Source organism: Haemorhous mexicanus, chromosome 3, assembly GCF_027477595.1.
Source record: "Haemorhous mexicanus isolate bHaeMex1 chromosome 3, bHaeMex1.pri, whole genome shotgun sequence".
Lineage (NCBI taxonomy): Eukaryota > Metazoa > Chordata > Aves > Passeriformes > Fringillidae > Haemorhous > Haemorhous mexicanus.
The window spans coordinates 76,900,463-76,913,489 of NC_082343.1; the positions used below are offsets into that span (position 1 = coordinate 76,900,463).

A 13,027-nucleotide genomic window follows, 5' to 3' on the forward strand; every position below is an offset into this window, starting at 1 on the left:
AGATATCATTTCTTGCTTCTTTGCTCATTTGCATTAGTTAAACAGCTTCTTTCAATGCATTTCATTTAAGCAAAAGTTGTTACTTCAACTAAGGGGTAATCAACAATGGCAGGTGAAAGCAGAAATTGACTGGTAAGAAACAGAAATGTTTAATATATCTGAAAAAGTTGTCTTAACTCTTTTGTTTTCTGAATAAAAAGGTTAACTCAAGTATGCAGACATTTTCTTTCCTTTCGTGCCTAAGTTCCTTACCTGAGGAAGTAAAATATTTTGAAGAAATATTTTGTCAAGATGGCAATGTCTATTCTGTTTTTCCAGAGCCTCCAGTACAATGCAAGAATCCTATGCCTTTTTTGTGCTTATTGGTAGGGGAAAAAATTAGACATCGGCTAGTTGTTGAATTAGGTACAAAAATTTCTCCTAAATTTGGATTTCGTGTTAGATACTTTATGCAGAGGATAAATATGCAGGCTTTAATTGAGAATTGAACTCTGATATCATGAAGTGCCTGCTTTCTGATGGTTAGCTATTAAGTCAGTCTTTTGAAAAGTTAACATATGTGAATCTTTGTGGCAACTTTTTTACATTTCCATGATTTTTTAAATTTTTTTTTTTAGTATACAGTACTGTGAAAAATCTTTGTAGTCTTGGAATAAATTATTGCCAGATTCAGAGACTTGTAAACTTCACAGTTCTGGCATTTCTGACTTCTACTTAGTTGAAAATGACTTTATTATTACTAAGTTTTTTTCTTCAGTGCTGGATTACTAGTAACATGTATGTGTATACAGTGTTTTTAAATAGTAAATATTCATTATTTGTCTATTAATAATCTGTGAGTAAATGTTTTCTGCTTCTATTTCTTATAAGGGATTATATTTATTTGTAACAAATGGGAATAAAAATTTGGCGTTGTCGCAATTCTGAAATTAGCTTTAGGAAAAAGTGTTTCTTGGAGGAGATGGATGCAGTCTGGGAATGGGAGATGCAGTTCAATCGTAAATTTTAGAAGCAAAGTTATAAGCTAAATAATTTGCATGTCTAAACTGTGCTTATCATTTTCCCTTGTGAAACAAATTTTCTTCACTGTAACTAGGTCTGGTTTTAAACTTTTTTCTGTTAAAGAAAGGATTTTGCAACCCTTTTTTCTGTAAAAGTCTTTTCTAGTAAAATCCCCAACCCAAGTTTTTCTTTTGATGGTCTTCGTCAGCAGGTTTGTCAAATTTCCTGGCCTCCAGGAGAGGAAAATTTGCTGCTCATTTGCTATGAAAGTGTCTACTAACAGAGGAGACTCATTAGAACCAGACTTCCTTTTCACAATTTTTCTTTTTGTCCAAAACCAGGACACATATATTTTTGCATTTTTCTCAGCATTTAGAGTTACAGTTGTCAGTGTTGAATTCAAAACCAGTAGGATTGGTTTAATTCTTACAGTTGTACAGTTTAAATGATGGTTTCTACAAGTCAGTATATGTTTAAATGCTAGTCTTGCTTAAATCTTATTTTGGAAAATATCTTTCAAAAATGTTTTTATCTGTTGTTTCTTACGACAGTCTTAAAAGTAGTAGCTTGTAAAAATTTGTCATTTTAAAATGTTCATATATGCATGAAATGATTATTAATACTAAGAAATTATTGGAAATACATATTTTCTTCAAAAATGTATTCGAGTGAAAAGAAGTTAAAAGTAATTTTAGGAAATGTGACTGGAGCAAATACTGTATTATCATGAGAAGACAGAATGCTTCAGGCATATGAACATCCTGAGGCAAAGCTAAAGGTATTTTAACTTATTGATAACATCAACTCCTTAGGGCTAAAAATTACTATCATAAATTTTTCATTTCAGCATATAATATAAATTATCTAAACTTTATATTAGATTGAACTAAAAGTGTACCAAAAAGCGAAAGGAGTATCTGAGCAGTCTCAGGAGCCTGAAATGCAAACTGACAGGGAATAAGCAAAGATTTCACAGCAAGCATTACATAAGCAGCTCTGCCTTTTTCTTTAGCTTTAGAGGTCTGGTGCATCTCTTCATGCCAGGGGGAAATATCAGTGTGGGAGGGTAGGACCTATATTGGAAGAGTGAGGGGAGTTTATTGGAGGAGTAGTAAATATTGAGATGCTGAATAAATGCTCTGAGGTTTAAACAGCTCAAGGACAAAGACAGTTAAAAACGGAGTTCTGCATGCAGATTTCCTTGGATCAGTGATAATGTCATGAACTTGTTTAAACTCTTTTGCTTTAAATATCTGAGGAATTAGGATTTTTATTTACATCTGACATTTTACACTGTGAAAATGAATTGATAGTGTTTTGTTTTCAGGTTAGTGATGCAGTATTTGCATGACAAGCTCATCCAGGACTATTTCTTTAACAGTTTTGTTGTTGTTGATGATTGAAGGCTTTCATTGCCTTTAGTAGAAGTGTGTTCTGACAGTATTTAATTTGGTGAGGCTTTGCTAGAAGTCAAACTAGCAGAAAGGGTCAGAGAAATTACTGTAACATGCACCAAACATCATAGAAAATGGAAGTAATGTGTGACTTTACAAGGATTCTCAATTTAACAATCAGATCTGTCTCTTGCTTTAATTTCCAGAAGTTTTTAGTAAAACTAGGGTTGGCTGAGAGTAAGTTACAACATTTGTTTTGCATGTTTTTCTTGATATAGTTTAGTCTGTGTTGAGAAAATCACAAGATCAGGTACTTGATATTCTACTTACTTACATGCCATGTTTTAGGATTTACTTACCAAAAAGGAAGTGTAATACATGCTAGAGTAGAAAATAAAATTGTACCAATTAGAATAGCTAGAGGAAAGGAAAGTGACTTAATTTTAAAACCAAATTACCTTACAAAGTCTCACTCTTAAGCATGAATACTTGCATGTGCCAAGAGAACCAGGATGTGTGTCCAAATCAGTTTGTCTGGCATGTGCTCTCACCATCCTGTGCTGCTCCTATCCTTCATCTCCTAATCTGTGTGCCCTGAGAAACTGCCTGCACAAGTGTTCAAGGGTGTCAGTGACCTGCTAATCTGACTTCCACCAACACACAATCTGTTCCAGCCTTTGTGATGCCATTTGGTCTTTTTCCTTCTCCTACACCTCTGTGTACCCAGTTGTTACAATTACCTGTGCTGAATGCTGCTGCTGTTGTGTAACGTGCCAGTCTTGAAAGGAGAAGCATCACTGTGAATTTAAAAATATATGAACAGGTCTTTAAGAAGGATATTAAAATGGAATTCCACAAGCCATTTTATTAAATGCAAAACTGTAATTGTAAGACAGAAAGTCCTCTGTGAGCTTGTGCAAGTAATCATATAGATAGAACTAAGTAAGAAAGAGGGGATCTCAAGATCTTGGAAGTGAAATGAGGAAGAATAAAATCCAGGTGGGTTTTGACATTTTGCCTGTCTGGTGTCAGGCTCTGGAAACAGGAAACTTGAGTAGCTGGAGGGAGCATCCAGTTGGCTTGAAGCAGACAGAAATGGCTATTTTTTGAAATACTGATTCTAGGAGGCTTATACCAAGGAAGGCCTGGCAAATGGGGCAATACTGTATCTGTCAAGTAACAGAGGTAGCATGCCTAACATGGATGCTAATGTAAGGTAACACTGCAAGGGGAAGTGCTAAAGAAAAAGAATTCTGTCCAACCCCGTGTTGTTCGCAAATAGAACTTGGTTCCGTTTTCCACCCTCTCTCTTGGATACCAAATTCAAATATCTGTCAACGAGTATAAAATCAGTAGTGAAGATTTTAACTGAAAAAAAGATTTGGTAAAATCAGCATAATAGAAAACTGTTGTGTTAATTGCACTAAAGGAATGTAAAACTATGTAGCTGATTGCATTTAGGGAGGATGTGTAGATGAAAGAGAACACGACTACAACTGGAGTTTTCAGTAATTTTGTACTGGGACATATAGATTAAGAGAGGATCATTAAACTACGAGTTAATTATAGGTTCTAGGTCCACCAGAAAGCATTGGAGGAAATGTGATGTGTTCAGTACCTGAACAAGCACATGTTTAAAGGTATTTTGAGAATTTTGTTTGGGAAGTGTTACATTCTGATGTGAAGAGTACTATCTCATATACCTTGGATTTTAATTTTGGATCATGACATGTGCTTATGCTGTACACATGAATTACAAGATTGGAAATTGTTAGTGGGCTAAGTGCCCCATGAGCAAATACCATCCTGCCTGCTAATAGATATATTTGATGTTTCAGGAAAACTTCACTAGAACTTACTTCCCAAAAGCTTGAAGGGTTGAAAATAAGCAGCAGTTCTTAAGAGTAGGCTGAAGGTGATGGAAAGTGGGAAGAACAACAATCCTCTCCCCCCAGGAAAAAAACCCAAAACCAACAAAACAGTGCCCCTCTCCACCCTCGAAAAACCAGAAAGAAACAAAACTGAACAACCAAAAGGCCTGAAATGCTGCTGTCTAATGTGAGGATAAACTTCAAGGGAAAGGCCCAATGCACTGTCTAGCAAAAGAAATGTGCATGTTCACATTATCCTAGGTTGTTCAGTCATATTTTATAGCAAACATGAAGGGATGAAGAGAAATCACTTCAGAAATGGTGTGTATAAAATATTGATAATAAAAACAAAACTAAAGGGATGGATGACTGCAGAACAGAGGAAAGACTGAGAACAGGAACCAGTCAATCCTCAGTGATTAAAGGAGAGGTATGTGAAGAAATGTGAAGAAACTGTGATTTGGGTAGAAGGTGCTTTTTTTGGTGGTGTTTGTTTTCAGATTAGCTATATCAAGCCAGTCACTCAGAGGCTGTTAAGTCTCAGAAGTATGAAGACCATGCCACATTTGTTTTGAAAGTATGAGAACCTTGCCATATGGCTCTGCATGGAGATCCATGTGGAAAGATAGCAGCAAAAACCTCTATCCTGAGCAGTCTGTTTAATTCAAACAAAGATCAGGTGTCCCCATAGAACTGTGCACTTCTGCCCAGTGTTCTCTGCCCTGTGCTGCTTGTTGACTTCCTCAGATTCCTCCTTCTGTTCCTCTCTTTCCTACATGCATGTCCACTCATTCTTGTACCCTGCTGCTGCGTGTACCTTATCCCCCTTTCATTTCTGTTTCATGTCTCCTAAATAACCTTTTCCAACAAGGCAGCAAAGCCATGAAGGGCAGTGCTTGTTGCTGTTACTGTGTTTGGTCTCTGCTTGTGTGTTTCAAGTGTAATGAGTTTAAATAAAATGTTATGAGGATAATAATTCCTCCAGCTGGTGAGCTTGGAGTTCTTCTTCATGTCTAGGGGGTTAACTGAGTGTTTCCCTGTCCTGGTAATGTTAACTTTTAATAGTCCTAGAAGGAGAAAAGCATTGATCTCTACTAACATTTATAACAGCCAAGCCCTGTTAAATTATATGGCAGTTAAACTAACATCCATTATTGTAATGGAGTCATTCATAAAATATTTATTTGTTAACAAATTAAAAGCTAGATGTATAATAAGTGGTGACTGACAAAGTTTTATGGAAAATACCATCATTCAAACAAACCTGGTAATTTGTTGATGAAAGAAGCTGTGTGAATGTATTGTTAAAGCACTCATTAAGTAGAGGAATTGGCTAATTGGTAATCAGCAATGTATCCATATATCTCTACTCTGATTTCCAGGGGATTTCCATCCTGCATTTCTCCATAATAGTGTTGAACTCTATTGCTAGTCTAAAATAGCACTTAAATGTTTAAATACCTGATGTTAATTGTTGTGAATTGTCATGTCATTTCAGCTCTGACATTCCCACAGGAAGGCTTACCAGTCTCTGTGAATTCACTATATCCAGTATGGAAACTGCTTGGTGTTTTGTTAAACTCTGACTTTAAAAGCTAAAAGAGAGTCTAAATAGAGACTGCAGAGTTAGAAAAAAAACAGTGGAGTAGTAGACTTGCAGACCATACATGGCAGAACTCCTGTGGCTCTGGGGCTTATATGTCCCCTTTCGTGTCTCAGACCCTCTCTTTGTTTCTGTTTGCTTAGGCTCATAGAAATGTTGGATGTTAGGGACCTCTGAAGGTCGTCTACTCCAAGCTCCCACTTGAAGTGCCAGTGTCCCCAACGCTAGATCAGGTCAGTCAAGGTTTCAGGTGACTTGGGAACATCCAGGGATGGAGATGTCACCCTGGCATCTCTCTTTCCCTCTGTATTACTTAGGATCTACATAATCACACTAAGGCCATGTAATATGCAAGGTGAAAGGAGTAAAGAAAGGTGACAATGAACAGCAAGTACAACTTGAGTGAGTAATAAAAAAATAAGGAAAGGAGGCAGCTTGAAAACTTGGATCTTGAAAGATGGATTTCAAGTCTTGGGCTTGGGTGTCATTAAGGAATGCCTCCCTGAATGTGTCTTCTTCTAAGACCAGCAGCAATTTCATACTAAGCTTCAGCATGAACAAATGCTTGGGAAGGCTAATAACTCTTTCCTTGTAGCAGTAGGAGTTTTTGTGCAAGCAGGAGCCTTGTGTCTGTCTGGCATTTTTAATACATCAGTTAAACCCAAGTAATACTGACTTCATGGTGGAAGTGTCAGAACCTGAAGCTACTTTGTCTGCCTGAATGTTTTTGTAGGTTAGAACTGGTAAGAGAGCAGATCAGAATATTTATTAAGAGGAACGAATTCATGCTCTTTCACAAATAGAGCCATTATTCTAGGAAATAACGTGGGAAACTCATTACAACCTGTAGCTTAAGACACTAGTTTTTCTGCTGGAGGAACTATCAAAATATTACATAAGCATGGCAATTGTGTGGGCTTTTTAATCTTATTAAATCTCAAGCTTACAAGCCTAGTGGTTAATTTAGGGTTTGAAGGTTATCTTTGAAATGAGAAGGGACTAAGTTTATGTCATTTTGGTTAAAGCTCGGATTAGAAATAAAAGAGCTTGAGATTCCAACACGAGATTTCTGACAGGAAAGCAAAATATAGAGACCATCAAAGTTTCTACATTTTTGGTCTTTTCTCATATGGTATATTAATTTTTTATAATTCTAATGAAAGTCAAATATTCCTCAGGAATTTGTGTTCTAGAACAGCTAGCAAGTGTTGATTCTGACTTGTTAATTAAAAGAATGAGATTTTTTTTCTTTTCCTGAAAGTCTTAAAACAATTCTGAATAGATCATCCATTTAGAAGTATTTGTTTAACTTCACTTTTATATTTGCAGATTTTTCTGAGGTAAATATGCAATTATTGGTGTAAACTTGCAGGCCAATGTCAAAATCGGCTTTCAGCTGTTTTAAAATATTTCAGACATGATCAGTGTTTTACTTTGCTCCATTATCTCAGAGTTAATAACACAGCATGTTCTAACTTCCTAAACCAAAACAGAATTATCGAGACTGTTGTCTTTACTTTGTTGAAGGGAATTATTTCCTGGTTTACATGGTTAAGGTTTTGACAGTATTCAGACTCTCACCTGAAAGTATGTTAATTTTTCACTTAGAACATGGGCTTCTTTTACAGGTTCCTGAAAGTCTGTGGCTCTGAACTAGTACGTCTTGAGTTGTCTTGTGGCCATTTCCTCAATGAAACATGCTTGGAAGTCATCACTGAAATGTGTCCAAATCTTCAGGAATTAAATCTCTCATCATGTGATAAAATACCACCTCAGGCTTTCAACCACATAGCCAAAGTGGGCAGCCTAAAGCGTCTCATTCTCTACAGAACGAAAGTGGAGGTAGGAACAGCTATTTTCAACCTTTGCAATAAATATTTCCAATCCTGATAAAGCTGGTTTGGCGTTTGGTTTTTTCCCAATAATGAAGAAGTAAATTAGTATTTTGAGTGTCAATTCAGAGCTAAACCTGGAAAATCCAAAGGTAGTTTCAAAAACCTTAGGATGGTTTTTTATTTTCAGAATAGCTTTTGGCCTGCATGTTTTAACTTTCATGGTAGGTTGGTGACTTTCCACTACCTGTTTTAAGCAATGTGGTAAAATTACAAGTTTAAAGCTTTTCCTGTATTTTGAAGTGTACTCTAGACAAACTGTATTGGCAAATATAATTGTAAAATTATCGTGTTTCGTAGCTTCCTTTAATTCTCAACATTCTCTGCTTTCAAATGATTTGCTAATTTCTAGATTCCTACAGTCTTTGTTTATTAGCAGTAATTGAGACAGAACACAAGTCTTTTATAAAACTTCTCATTTAGTCTAAAAATAACTGCTTTATATAGTTACTTGACTGCCCATATCGGAGTTGTTACTGCTTGCTGCAACACATTTCCTCTCTAAGATAAAATGGGTTTGTGTGCTACAAGTAGCTGAGAAGTGTGTGGTGGTTTGCTACATTTTACAAATATTGTATCCTTGTAAATTTAGCAGTTTGAATCAGAAAAATTCCATTCGCTCTCAGAAGCTTCATTACATACGTGTTACAACCTTGCCGCCATAGTTTACCTGGAAGATGTCCTACTTTTGTGTTGCAAAAGCTGTGCCCGAATGGGGGCAAACCCATGTCTCTGCGGGCTATTTTCCTAGCTTTGAATTCTAGATTAAACATTTTAAGAAGGGTTTGGTTGTGTGTGTTAGTTGTGTTTGTGCTTTTGGTGCTGTGACTCTGTATTGTGTGGGGTGTTAATCTGTAGTGAGATGAAGGGAATGAAGATGGAGCAGTAGGTTCTGTCAGCTCGATGTGCAAGGGACATCAGAAGTTTATATTGCATTCATAAGCAGTTCACACCTGACACACGTTAGAGTTAGTTGGGTCTTCTTGTCCTTTATTTGGTGAATCCTAAGTTTGTTTGTGCCCAAGTTCCAGCCAGGTGTTCATAATGGTGAGTGGGTAACACAAGGTAGTTAGATTAAAGGGTGATCTGCCTGGTGTGAGTGGTGCTTACTGTGGGGTGTGCAGTCACCATGAAGCCAGTGCTCCTCAGTAACTTGTTGCTTTTTGGTGGCTGCTCTCTGTATTGAAGCAATTATTATTTTCTTCAAACCACAAAGAAAATTGGTGAGCCCTGCATTAATACATCTGTATGGGTGCCTTGGGTGTATCTGTTCATTTTCTACAATAGTAGTCTTTTTGTTAATCTTTGATAAATCACTTTACTTAATTTTGACTATTGGCTCTAATTCACAAAGCTTTTTCAGATCCAGGAAAGATTGTATCAGAGGTAGTGATTGTATAATTTTATTATTTTTTACTGTTCATTGATCAGAATCTTCTTGATTCTACTCAGGTAACTTCTGAAGTTTGAGACTTCATGGTTGTAATAGTGCAGCAGGTGAAATGTACTCTGAGGTGATTGGTAACTCATTCCTCTGCTATTGCTTTACTGAGCAGAGCTTGAAATTAGATTGAATGTAGGTAAATATTTCTTGACTTTGAAGCCCTTACATTGTGAAGATTCACTTCTCCCTTTTGTGTATATGGACATGCCTCTGCTTGTTGCTGACAAGAACATTCATTCATAATCAAGTTTATATAAGATTGTGCTTCCATTTTATATGGATGTATGAACAAAAGGCACTGTTCCTAATAAACAGTGGAAGAGAAATTTCTGGAAATATGAATAGGTAAATTTGAGACAATGTTTGGGTGTTACTTGTTAATATGAAGCCACTTAATACATTGTGCATCACAGGTCAAAAAAATAAAAAGGAAAGAATGAAGATGTGGCATAGGATTTGAATTAGAGCATTAGAACTACAAAAGTCACAGATTTGTAGAAGTAACATTTTCCTTGTCAACATGAGTTTCTCTTAGTGCAAATCTTTGGTTATCTGTACAAAATAGGCTGCCATTCCTTCTGTACTTTTCCTCTGGTACAGAAATGCTTGTTAGTAAGTGGTGGCTATATGCAAAAAAGGATAGATTGATCAAGCATGCTGTCAAGTGATTGAGACTTCTCTAAAACTTGTCAAAGAGCTGTTAGTATTCTTGATTTTTGTGAAATTTCTACTTCTGTCTTCATTGTTGGAGCTTCTGAGGAGCAAACAGAGGAACAATGCTAATGATGAACCAAAAACTTGGCATTGTATTGTTGCCAACTGGATCTGCTCACTGAAAAGAATCTGAGGCTGTGAATCCACTAAGAAAAAAATGCAAACTGATAACAAGTATGTGTTTATTAAGAGAAAATAAGAAGGTGAGAAGAACAGAGCTGGTGTGGTGTGCTGTTAAAGTTCTGTCTGAAAATCCAAGAAGAAGAAACCATAAGAAAAATCTGTTAATTTCATTTAGGCTATTTTCCTAAATAATTCAGGGGTTTGCTTTTTTTCCTAAACCAAGCAATGAGCAAAATAAACTACAAAATTTTCATGTGTTAGAGCACATCTGGGTAAATAGTACAGTTTTTTCTTTTGGCTGGGGATTTGGATGTGTTATTAAATAACATGGAAAGAGATGAAGATTCTCCATCCAATTTGTCAGTACGTAATAATTCTGTTTCTGGTTTTGCATTAGTATGCTTAATAAAAACTACAGAATTAACATTTTAATAAAATAAATGGTATTTCTTCCATACACACTCCCAAGTACCTGCCCAGATACAGTATTTTCTTGCAGTCTAAGTCCTGCTGTAGCTTTTTCCTTTACTTTTTTGACTTTTAATCCTAAAAAAGAGGAAAAAACGTTCTTTCAATATCTAAATGTAAAGTATTTGTTGTTGTACTTTCTCCATGTATATGATTACTGTTACACTAATAGATAAATTCTAAGGAAACACTCTGCTGAAAAATTGAGTACTATTAATGTTTTTTTTAGGTGTGTAGATTTTTGAGGACAATGGAAACTTAAGAAAATTAATAACATTATGTTGTCTGAGCCATTGTAATTACAGTTTCTTCTTACTTTAGCTGTTTTCTTTGAATAGGTTTGGTATTTAAAATTTTTGCCATTGTTTCTGTAATCAAAGCTGGAGTTTTTAAGTGTATGTTTTTAGTGAAATGGGCAAGGCTGGTGTTTTGCTACTTAGTGTACTGCTACTTTGGAGGATTGCTGTACCCTCTGGAGAATGTTGTAGTCTTTGGTCTTAACCCTGCTAATTCTAAAGGCCATATGTAATCTTATTTCCTTGACATATTGAGTGTGAGGTTGTGTGTATAGAATTGTTTTCTAACCTCTGAATTGAAGCTTCCAATACCTTTGAATGATTTCTACCTTTCTGTTAGAAGAAAGAAAGTCCAGTGACTTTCTGTAGCTTTTCAATTACTAAAAAAAGTATCCTGCATGGCTGTCCTCCTCCCCACCAAATGTGGCTCATTTTTCCAGTGCTTCAAGTTCATTAATAAAAGTTCTTAAAGGTTGTTTGATTATGTATATGCTTGAATAATTTGTATCTTGCTTTGAGAAACTGATCTCAACTTTTTATAAATGTAATTTCTTTGTACTCAACACCACTGTTATACTTGTAGGATTTTTGTGCTGGTGGAATTAGTATTTAGTGATACATAACTCCTTAATGTTTATTTGTTGAGAGTGTATTCACAGCATAACTTAAGCATTTGTTGGCCTTGATACTTTTGAAGAATACAATGAACAATGTACTATTGTATACAGTAATTGGCAATGCACATCTTTATCCTTGAGCATGAATATTATCTTACTTTAATGCTTATTGTGAACTATTTAGTCCATATAAATAATGCAGCCAAAAATGTATTTTAAGTAAACCAAAGCCACAATTACAGTAGGAGAACTTGTCAATCTTCTTACTGATGGGTGTAAATTTAATGTAAGATTATATATTTCATATTGCATAATATTCTGAAATCTTTCTGATGTGTAAAGAAAAAAAATTAAAGTTTGTATTGCAATTATATTTGAGATACAAAATGAACTAAATTCAAATCAAATTACAATGGACAAAGGACTTTGTTTTTCACACATTTTAAAGCAAGTGTCGTATTTATAGATTTTTATCTCTGATAATTTTGACCAAAAGCAAATTTGGAACTTGGGCAGCTGCAGGAGAGGACACTGGAAATCTTGGATACCAAAAAGAAACAGAAGAATCATAGCAGTAAATGTAATAGCTCTCATTTTCTTATACTGTGAGCAATATAACAGTTAATGCTGCCATAAAAATGTCCTACAGTGTTTTCAGAAATACCCTATTATGGATCACATCATATTTTGAGAGCTTTTGTTTAAAGGGTTTTCAGTTTGGGCAAATTTCCATTGGTTTGGGTATGAATCTTTAGAATGCAGAGTTGCAAGCAAATAGTGGGAAAAAGAAGGTGAAAGGCTCTAGCTGGAATGTGGATTCTTGGAATCAAGTTGAGTCAGTGACAGTCATGTGATACAGGGCCTTGATGGTGCTTTTTGATTTCATGTCAGGCTCACAGCATGGAATTTGGTTGTTTGAGCCTGTAATGTGAAGTGAGGGGGAAGAATGAAGGTGTAAAACAGATTTGCAGACATAAGGGAGGACATAATTTGACCAAATAAAGCAAAATCAAAATACAGTAATTTAATTAACTGCAGAGACTATTACTTTCATTGAATTAATTCAGTAATTGCTGTGTTGCTGTGTCCCAGTCCCTGCTGTGCCCCTGGCACTGCCAAGTAGCTGTAGAGAACAAAAAGGTGCCCCTGTATATTCTGAATCCCAGCTTGCAAATGATACTGGCTCTGTTTCTGAAGAGGCAAGTTGTTCTGACTTTTGGAAGGCTACACCTGCACTCATTAATAAGGCTCATTCCACCTCGTTCTTCTCTTACCTCACACTTACGAGTGTCCATATTGCATCAGTGTTTTTAAATGTGTCATAAAGTTTTGGAGACAGAAGTTTTATCACTGTCTCAAAAATGACATTTCAGAAATGGTCCTATAATCCATGTGCATTAGGGAGATACGGACAGCAGATTTTTAACAAATACATTTCAATTGTCTCCCTTTTCATCATGTTTCTTTCCATGTTGTATCTTCCAAGGTGATAGCTGATGGGTGCTTGGGGGAGAATAGAATTCCTGTTCTAATGCCAGCTCCTAGAGTGGGGGAAGATGATTTGCTGCCATGTTTATTTGGAATCTATAAAAGAAAACTGTCT

At 35.8% G+C, this 13,027-nt stretch overlaps 1 protein-coding gene across 4 annotated transcripts in view; it reads left to right on the forward strand.

Moving 5' to 3' along the window:
* The window catches only part of FBXL4 (F-box and leucine rich repeat protein 4), a 63,004-nt gene that overhangs the window by 24,349 nt on the left and 25,628 nt on the right, over positions 1 to 13,027 (forward strand). For all 4 annotated transcript variants that reach the window (XM_059842421.1, XM_059842420.1, XM_059842423.1 and 1 more), the window contains exon 6: positions 7,499 to 7,712. In XM_059842421.1, the coding sequence (XP_059698404.1) occupies positions 7,499 to 7,712 (214 nt within the window). The remainder of the gene's footprint in view (positions 1 to 7,498; positions 7,713 to 13,027) is intronic.